Source organism: Raphanus sativus, unplaced genomic scaffold (assembly GCF_000801105.2).
Source record: "Raphanus sativus cultivar WK10039 unplaced genomic scaffold, ASM80110v3 Scaffold0726, whole genome shotgun sequence".
Lineage (NCBI taxonomy): Eukaryota > Viridiplantae > Streptophyta > Magnoliopsida > Brassicales > Brassicaceae > Raphanus > Raphanus sativus.
The window spans coordinates 22091-31496 of NW_026616042.1; the positions used below are offsets into that span (position 1 = coordinate 22091).

Below are 9406 nucleotides of genomic sequence, written 5' to 3' on the forward strand. Positions count from 1 at the left end.
GTCACTCACTCCCCTAAAGTAGCTAAAGAATACTAATCATATCTGTGGTTTTTTTTATATATCATATCTGTGGTTAACTGTTACATTTACAGATATTTCACTGATTATGCTGTTCAATTTCATTGAAAAATATATATTTCAAATTTCTTCTAGACTCTATTTTTATTTGTCAAAATACTATATTTTCTCTTTGTGATATATCATATTTTATTGAACCTGATACCAACTCATCAGAATTCAGAAATTAAGCGAGAATTTAATATATCTTATTAAAACAGAAACATTATGTTGGACCTAACATTTATTTTGTAAGTTTTTAAATTAAATACACTTTTATATTTTATAGTTAAACATACATTAAATCACTTTATGTTCCTTTCTTTATACTACTATCCATGTTTCCAAACAATATACTTATTTCTTTATACTACTATCAATGTTTCCAAACAATATATTTATTTCTTTATACTACTATCAATGTTTCCAAACAATATATTTTTATACTACTATCAATGTTTCCAAATAATACAATAATTAATTTTAGTTATTTTATATCTATCATTTTCTCTTTAAAATTTTGTAGAAACGTCATAATTTTAAAGTTCACTATCATAAATTGCAAAATAGTGAACTTTAAAATTTCGATTATAAGATTACAAATTATGAAGCTATTACAATTTAAACCTAATTAGATTACATATCGGTCATCCATTAGTTCAATCGGTTAGTTTCGGATTTTAGTGATTTTTTAATATGAATATTTTAAAAACATAAATTGAATTGTCAGATCTCCGGATTAACCGGTATAATCACAATCGGGTTGAATTTAAAAATACTGATTTATATGCAAAAATATTTTAAATACACACTTAAAATTTACCAAAATATTTGTTAAATTATTAGTGAAATTTTTCATCGTAAAATATTCCGAAATCTAGTTTATCTGTTAAATGCTGTGAATATATCGGAAAGAACATACGTATTATCATGAAGTTACCGTCTAATTGGAAAATCGGACGTAAAAATTATACTTAAACCGTAACTAACCGAGAAATTGGCGCTAAGACACTCAGCTTGCTTCCTTTCAAAACAGAGCTAAACGAACTAGCTGCTGAGCAAAGGAGTGCCTGTTTAATGGAAATCGAGAGGAAGCTCCTACGCCTCCTCCACGGCCACAGCACTCGAACCCGTTTACCCGAGATCCACGCCCATCTCCTCCGTCACTTCCTCCACGGTTCCAACCTCCTCCTCGCCCACTTCATCTCCATCTGCGGATCCCTCCGCAACTCCGACTACGCCTCCCGCGTCTTCGCCCACATCCAAAACCCTAACGTCCTCGTCTTCAACGCCGTCATCAAATGCTACTCCCTCGTCGGCCCTCCTCTAAAGTCTCTCTCTTTCTTCTCCTCCATGAAATCCCGCGGCATCTGGGCCGACGAGTACACCTACGCGCCTCTCCTCAAATCCTGCTCGTCTCTTCCCGATCTTCGCTTCGGGGAGTGTGTTCACGGAGAGGTTGTTAGAACCGGGCTGCACCGTCTCGGTAAGATTCGGATCGGGGTCGTGGAGCTTTACGCTTCGAGCGGGAGGATGGGCGATGCGCGGAAGGTGTTCGACGAAATGCCTGAGAGAAACGTCGTCGTCTGGAACTTGATGATCCGAGGGTTCTGCGACTCAGGGGACGTTGAGAGAGGTCTTGGATTGTTCCGGAAGATGAGCGTTGAAAGGAGCGTTGTGACGTGGAACTCGATGATCTCGAGCTTGTCCAGATGTGGCAGAGACCGCGAGGCTTTGGAGCTTTTCTGCGAGATGGTTGATCAAGGATTCGATCCTGACGAGGCCACTGTGGTGACAGTCTTGCCAATCTCTGCTTCTCTCGGAGTTTTGGATACTGGAAAATGGATTCATTCCACGGCAGAGTCTAAGGGTCTGGTTAAAGATTTCGTCACGGTGGGAAACGCTTTGGTTGATTTCTACTGCAAAAGCGGTGACTTGGAGGCTGCGACGGCTATATTCAAGAAAATGCAGCGGAGAAACGTGGTTTCGTGGAACACTATGATATCGGGAGCAGCGGTGAACGGGAATGGGGGATTGGGGATAGACTTGTTTGATGATATGATCGAGGAAGGAGAAGTATCTCCAAACGAAGCGACGTTCTTGGGGGTTTTAGCCTGTTGCTCATACACTGGTCGGGTTGATAAAGGAGAGGAGTTGTTTGGTTTGATGATGGAGAGATTCAAGCTTGAGCCGAGTACTGAGCACTACGGTGCCATGGTTGATCTAATGAGCAGGAGTGGACGGATCAAAGAGGCGTTTGAGTTTCTCAAAAGTATGCCTGTAAAGGCTAACGCAGCGATGTGGGGTTCGCTTCTCAGTGCGTGTCGCAGCCACGGAGATGTGAAGCTAGCAGAGGTTGCAGCTATGGAGTTGGTGAGGATTGAGCCTGAGAACTCGGGGAATTATGTGTTGTTATCTAATCTGTATGCAGAGGAAGGGAGGTGGGAAGATGTAGAGAAGGTGAGAGCGTTGATGAAGAAGAAATCGCTCAGAAAATCTACAGGCCAAAGCACCATTTGCAATGCATCACCCTAAGAAGTAGCTCGTATTCTTTGATAACATAGTGATTACTACTTCACAATCAGAAACACATTTTTGTTTTTAGAGTTGTAAGCCATCGACTTAACATACATTAGAACTTAAAAGAGGAAACTACAAGAAGAGAAACAGTTTTATGTCTTTTCAATAGAGGAAGAAAAAAATGAGATGTCTGATTCATAATACCGTGAAGCAAATCTTTGATTGGTTTTCCTACTTGATGTAGTAAGAAAGCCATTTGAAGCCCTCACCATATCCCATTTTGCGGACGATGCTGCACATGAAGACCTCGAGCGGACGAACGCCAGATTCTCCAAGACTCACATTGCTTTTACCGGTAGTGAAATTGGTGAGACCCAAATGATACCTAAGCTCATCTTCAGAGGCTGCATAAGGAATATCAATCTTGTTTCCAAGGATAAGAAAAGGGACACTTGCTAATGCTTCATCAGATAAGAGAGCGTCAAGCTCTCTTTTCGACTCCACAAATCTCTCCTTGTCGTAAGCATCCACTAGGTACACAACAGCATCAACCTTCACACACAGACAGAGAGAAAAGAGTTTGTATCAGCATCGATATATAGATTCACACAAACACAGACACATGTATATTATGAATTTTGCTTCCAGCATAAGCATCTAAACTATACATTTCTATGCTTTCAATATTGTGCCATGTACCATATGCAAAGAGATTATCACTTGTCAAGGAGATTTAATAATAGAAAGCATGTCTCTAGTGACAGGATTATGTTGAGATGCAATTGAGAGAGAGAGAGAGACCTTGGCATAGTAGTCTTTCCAGACCCTACGGGCAATCTGATGGCCACCCAAGTCAAAGGCCTTGAACTTGATTTTGCCAATGCTCAGTTCCTCAGATGTTGGATGCTGTGTTGGCTGGTGCTGAACTAATCTCTGTTAACAGACAAAACAGCGAAATCGAGAATTAAGCATGTTTGGTTCTTCCGCCTTTCAAACAACACGCAATCGGATGTTCGAAAAAACACCATATGTAATCAAATAAGAAGAAGGAGCTAATGAAAAAAAAATCACCTCGTCTTTGAGCATGTGAAGCAGAGTTGTTTTCCCGGCATTGTCGAGCCCGAGAAACAAGATCTTCGCCTCTTTCTGCCACAGACCTAACGTCGCCAGGATTCCATAGAACCAATCAAACAAAAACATGCCTAAGTCGTCTTCAAATAAACTTTTATGATCTTTGTATTCAGAGATCTAATCGAGAGAGAGATGAAGAAGAACCAAACAAAAAATCAAATAGAAAAGGTTTTGTTTTGATGATGAGTGAAATCATTATTAAATGTAACGCATTTATACAAAAAAGGAGAAAAGGGAATAATAAACACGTGGATGATGGAGAGCTGGTGAATTGATGTGGAGCCTCCTGATTGGTACTAATCCTTCTCGTTGACGTCATTTGAACCAATGTGAACCGTCCGATCTAAGAATCAGAGGTTATGATCTTTTTTTAATACGTTGGCTTTGTTGGTTGGACTTTAATGGAATTTTCTTTCTCTGGGTAGGTGAGAGCCAAAAGAGAGATGGTTGGCAGCAAAAGATGATTAATGGCAGGGAGAATCGTTTGTCTCTATAACTTTGCCACATTTAGTTACAAAACATTTATACAAAGTCCAAATGGTTATTTGTGGTTAACAACACTTTGTGAAGTGATTTGATTTTGCTGGTTTAGTTATTTCAGAGTTGCTTATCTTATAGATGCAGACTTGCAGTGGTCTTTTATAGCTGGGACCAAATTGTTAGCCATTGTCTAGTAGAGCTAAATAAAATTCAAGTATGTATGAGTTTTCAACTGTAATCCAGGATTTAAACAAGAAGAGATGTAAGTGCAAAATGTCATCTTATGGTTTTCAGTACAAAAAGAGCATCTTGATCATCACATCATTGTGTACCGCTACTCGCCCCACACATTTGCCCCACTTTTTAAACTGCTAAAACTTGTTCTACCCTCCGACAAGCTAGATTGCTAGAGTACTTCAAAAGAAAGGATCAAAACAAAAAATAAAAGAGGCTCGAAAACTTTTGGTCTTCATTCTTCAACGTTCTTTCCCTTACAGCTCATCCTGCATAAAACAAATATCACCCATTATAAACTTTAATCAACCAAAACAAGAATAATATAGACTGACTGAAATCTTCAAAGTGAAACTGTGGCAAGTATTTTTCTTAACATACATGAGCGGTGGCGTCTTTCTCCTCTGAGGTTTCCTCGCCAGCTTCTGATTTGGCCTCGGTCTTTGATTCGGTATCTGATTCATCTCCTTCATCTTCCTCTGCTTCATCTTCAGCCTGGAAACACGTTCGTACACAAATGATATCAGTTCCGGGTCTTGGGACAAAACAAAACTGAAGTCTTAATAAATCACAAATAAGACTTACATCAGTTTCTGCTGGAGCGTCCTTGGATTCCTCTTCCTCTTTCTTCTTCTCAATCTCATCGAAAGCTGCTTTCTCCGCCTGCAGTAACGAGAGATTAGATTGGTTATTCTTATCAGTAACCAGAAACAAACAGTTGTGTTCATGTAGATGGGTATCTTTTAAAGCACGTACATCCTTGAGCTTTCCCCATGTTTCATCTGCCAACTTCTTGGCGTAGTCTGGGTCATCGCAGATCAAGACATTGTCGAACAATGATCCTGATTTCACCTGAAAGAGAGTGAGATAAGCACTTTTAGATGGGAGTCAAGGGTCCATGAAACAGTTCTCAAAAAACAAGACAAGATGTCACAGTGAGAAGATCTATTACCTGCCACAATTCGATTCCAACATACTTCAGCTTGGGGAAGACATAGAGCTCTGCGTCATCCTTGAAGTCTGCACGAAACAAGTTAAATTAGGCACGGTAATGGTTAGATATTATGTCTCGGTGAGCTAAAGTTTCATGTGAGTCTATGCACCAAGTTAAACCAGCATGTTGAGTACTTCAGTTAGAAACCATGCGAACATGATATTTTTTTTTTTGGTCAAAACCATGCGAACATGATATAAAACTCTAATTTAAAGTGAAAAAAATGAATTACTAAACGTATCAAATTGGTATGACCTTGAGTTTAATGATAGTGAAGACAAAAAGACAGGCGGTTGTGAAAATGATAAGTCCACAGTATAAAAAGTAAAAATTACCAGGGTTGTCAATCAGTGGAGCTTCCCATTTGCCCTTGTAGTTGGGGTTCTTGATTTGCTACAGAAAAAAATATGACAACCTTGAGAGGATGAAAAAGGTTAATACTATATACATATTGACAGCAAGATTGACAAACCTTGGGCTTCCATTCACCCATGTACTCAGGGTTGGGAATGGTAGGGGCAGTCCACTCACCATCTTCTTCCTCATCCCAGTCCTCAGGCTAAGAGAAAGGACACAAAGAAAAATTAGCAAATATAGAACACAGCAAGAGATTTTAGATATTAAATCAACTATAGACAAAGTAAAAACCTGTTTTGCATCAGTATCTGGGATCTCCTTTGGGATATCATCGTATCCGTCAGGTTTCTTGTCTTCAGGGTCGGGAATGTACTCTTGCTCGTCCCAGTCCTCAGGCTGTAACAAAAAAAAAGATATCAGATTGCATGAGTTTTGGTCTGGTTTGTTCTTATTCGGTCTATAATTGAGACACAGTAAAGTAACTGATTATCAGTTTAGTCTGGTTCTCCATAAGTCATCACATACCTTCTTGGCGCTGGGGTCCTTGATCTTCTTGGGTGGGAGAAGATCCCAGTCAGAGTACAGGCTACCGGTTTGCTTCTCAACATTGTCAATGAGAATACTGTAAGTAGCATCTGGGCGGAGGATGAATGTGTACACGTGGGTGAGCTGGTCAGTTTCACATGGAACATCCTTCTTGATCAGGTGGTTGGCGTCATTGTAGGTAAGGATAGCATGCACTTTCTTCGTGCTGTAGCCACAGATATCGGGACCAAACATAATGCTGCAGGTAAAAAACGAAGATGGTTGTTAAATGCTAGTTGATGATATTTATGATTTTATAGTCTTTTATAGAAAACTAGACGAGAAAGGTAATTGTACCTGTATGGGGTGTCACCACCAAATTTCTTCTGGTCAACGTCACCACTGAGCAGCTTCATGTAGCCACCACCACAGTCAAGCTTCTGCTCGTGCTTGACCGAGAACTGGAAGACTAAGGTTTTGTCCTTGTTGCTAAATTCAGGGAACTCAGCAGAAATGGCGTAGAACCTGTAGTCCTCACTGGTCTGGATACCTGCAATACAATGAGAGTTGCAACACAGCATTAACAAAAAGGAATCATGAGACGGTTACTAGCTCTGAAAGCTGAATGGATCATACCTTTATCGTTAGCATCACCAGACCAATTTCCTGCAGTGTGGCTCCACTCCCCAGCAGACTTGTCATCTTTCTTCCACTCAGATTTAACCCATCTGTTCTCCCATCCATCTTAAGAAACAAAAGACAGAAAAAAATTTAACAAAAATTGCACCCACGGGCTTAGATTAAAGGTAGTAATACAATGTGAACAATCATCTCAGAGTTTTATCGATTGATGACTCCTTGCTCTAGTGATATATCTCCACGAAGAGTATTATCAATCAAAAGTTAACAACCATTTCAAAAACCTCTTCCGATTAATAATTTCAAATCAATGAATCCCCAAAACTGATAGATCCGTAATAAACCATGATCAAACATTTGCAAAATGATCTTATCCGATGAAATCGTTGCAGCATAATCGCATTTAACAGTCAAAATGATTAATATATCGCAAGACGAATACGGACAACACACATCACTGAATCCTAAGAATCTGGAAAAATACAGATAGAGAGAAAGAAAAGCAGGTTATACCATCAAAGCGCTCCTCGAAGATAACTGCGGCGGAAGCGATCGCGATGAGACCGATAAGAATCAACGAGAGGAGGCTAAGGATTAGTTTCGCCATTGCTAAAAACTCAGATCGGAGCTGCTTCAGTGAGATCAGGGGTTGTTGTATAAGACCTGGAGATATATATACTGCGAGCTGCAAGTGAAGTTGCTCTCATCACTGATATTATCTTCGGCCACGTAATCCAATCAGTAACGGACACGTCATCAGTGCTTGTCATTAGAAGTGACATGGCGCTATGATATTGGTTGGAACTGCGAGGGAAAGGGACACGTGGGTAAATACTACCGGTGGGTGGTTATAAGGTCCAAAAGAAAAAGAAGTGTGCTTTTCTCGTGGGGAAGTAAAACAAAAGAAAAGAAAAAGAAGAAGCAGATCTCTCGGGTAGTTTCGTTAAAAAACACCGCTTGGTTTGTTGGACCGAAACGTGATCACCACCGTTGGTTTTTCTTTAATCTTAGAACAATTCTAAAAGCGTGGGCCGAGGGAAACACTCATGTGTGTTACCATTAATAATCACGACTTTGAGCCCATAGCTTTTAGCTTTTATGTTGTGTTGATGCTTCTTCTTCGTGTGAAGGTTAGCTTGAAAGCTACTCAAAGTCTTACTTCAGTTAATAATAATAACGACTCATGAGAAAACGTTATGATCACCACGATGAAGGTTGGAGTCTTAATTACAAAGATTTAGTAAAAGAAAAACAGCTTTGTGAATTTGAAATGGTGTGGAAGTTAGCTAAGAATTCTTAAACAATTTGAACATCTTCCAGTACCACAACAGATGTTAGGCATAAGCACATAGTCACCACCTCCATGGCTTCTCTCTAACTCCATCAGCTTCTTATTAACCCTCTCAGCCATTTCAGGATCATCATAAAGACTACAACAAGCTCAACTCCAAATCAAGTACCACTACAAATCAATGAGTTACATGAAGATCCTAATTAAAAGAAAAAGCAAATTTGCAGCTAATTAATCCTCTAAAACCTTTTAAAATTTATCAGAAGAAAACAACGCTGTTATATACATACCATCATTCGTTTGGCTTGGCTGATCCAGGATTCCTGCCCAAACTGAATAATCATCGGTTTTCCTTTGAACACAAAACCATTTACAAGATTCTGCATAATTCACAAACAACAACACATCAGTCATTTCCTCTTTATGTGGGTTTAAAGAAACACGTTTGTCTTATATTCAAGCACAAAATGCTTGTCAATGGTATACCACATCAACACATCATATATATATATATAATATAGTATTCAGACTGAAATAGAATTTACATAGAAGCAAGAAGGTGTCAAGGATTATTACCAGCGCACGATGTGCGACTTCAACTGATGGAAATGTCAAAAAAGCTTGCCCTCTCATCCTTCCTTCCTATAGTTTTCTCACGTTAAATTAAAGTCATAAAACAAGAAGATCGATAATAATCCAAGTGAAGTTTAAGGTTATGAAAGCCCATAGACGGACGCATTACCTGCATCAGCCTCACACCAAGACTCGATTTAGCTGCTTCGATGCTTCCAAATTGTGACCCTACATGATTACCAATATTTTTCTATGAATTGACTTCCAGAAAGGCAAAGGTATCAGCACTAAATTAACGACTCTAGATTTTTTTGATTCAACTAGCTTAGCGACATCTTACCAAATATGTAATAGAAATCATCAGTTATAACGTCTTTGGCAAGATTTTGATATACAACACAAGCGAAGATTCCCAGCTGTGTAGTTCTGCACACAATAAAAAAAACAAAATGCATCTTCTCTCAGTGGATATGTTATTTTCAGAGAATGGACACTCTTAACATTTGAATTATATAACGTGAAAGGAGGAAAACAGTCATGAGTGAGCTGCTGCATAGAAAAGATACAATATCAAGCAGTAAACACCTTTTCATGGATACAGAGTC

The 9406-nt window shown here is 39.2% G+C and overlaps 3 protein-coding genes and 1 long non-coding RNA gene across 4 annotated transcripts; 1 reads left to right on the forward strand and 3 right to left on the reverse strand.

The window, feature by feature from the left end:
• Window positions 1-955: 955 nt before the first annotated feature.
• Window positions 956-2738, forward strand: LOC130502884 (pentatricopeptide repeat-containing protein At1g09190). The gene has a single exon (XM_056997630.1). It carries the CDS (start codon window positions 1135-1137, stop codon window positions 2590-2592), a length of 1458 nt encoding a protein of 485 aa, XP_056853610.1. The 5' UTR covers window positions 956-1134; the 3' UTR covers window positions 2593-2738.
• On the reverse strand, window positions 2606-3902 carry LOC130502885 (GTP-binding protein SAR1B-like). The gene is made up of 3 exons (XM_056997633.1): window positions 3649-3902; window positions 3379-3510; window positions 2606-3129 (listed from the first exon to the last, which is right to left on the reverse strand). The coding sequence occupies exons 1-3, from the start codon at window positions 3775-3777 to the stop codon at window positions 2809-2811; spliced, it is 582 nt and encodes a 193-aa protein (XP_056853613.1). The 5' UTR covers window positions 3778-3902; the 3' UTR covers window positions 2606-2808.
• A 549-nt stretch (window positions 3903-4451) lies between these two features.
• LOC108806891 (calreticulin-2) lies at window positions 4452-7610 on the reverse strand. The gene is made up of 12 exons (XM_056997631.1): window positions 7451-7610; window positions 6935-7042; window positions 6656-6848; window positions 6299-6557; window positions 6065-6169; window positions 5889-5975; window positions 5752-5809; window positions 5375-5442; window positions 5179-5274; window positions 5008-5085; window positions 4804-4917; window positions 4452-4691 (listed from the first exon to the last, which is right to left on the reverse strand). Exons 1-12 carry the CDS (start codon window positions 7542-7544, stop codon window positions 4680-4682), a joined length of 1272 nt encoding a protein of 423 aa, XP_056853611.1. The 5' UTR covers window positions 7545-7610; the 3' UTR covers window positions 4452-4679.
• Window positions 7611-8232: 622 nt separating this feature from the next.
• Window positions 8233-9189, reverse strand: LOC130502882 (uncharacterized). Its single transcript, XR_008940497.1, has 5 exons — window positions 9142-9189; window positions 8971-9029; window positions 8805-8870; window positions 8519-8608; window positions 8233-8427 (listed from the first exon to the last, which is right to left on the reverse strand). It is a non-coding gene; the product is annotated as an uncharacterized LOC130502882 (long non-coding RNA).
• Window positions 9190-9406: the final 217 nt, after the last annotated feature.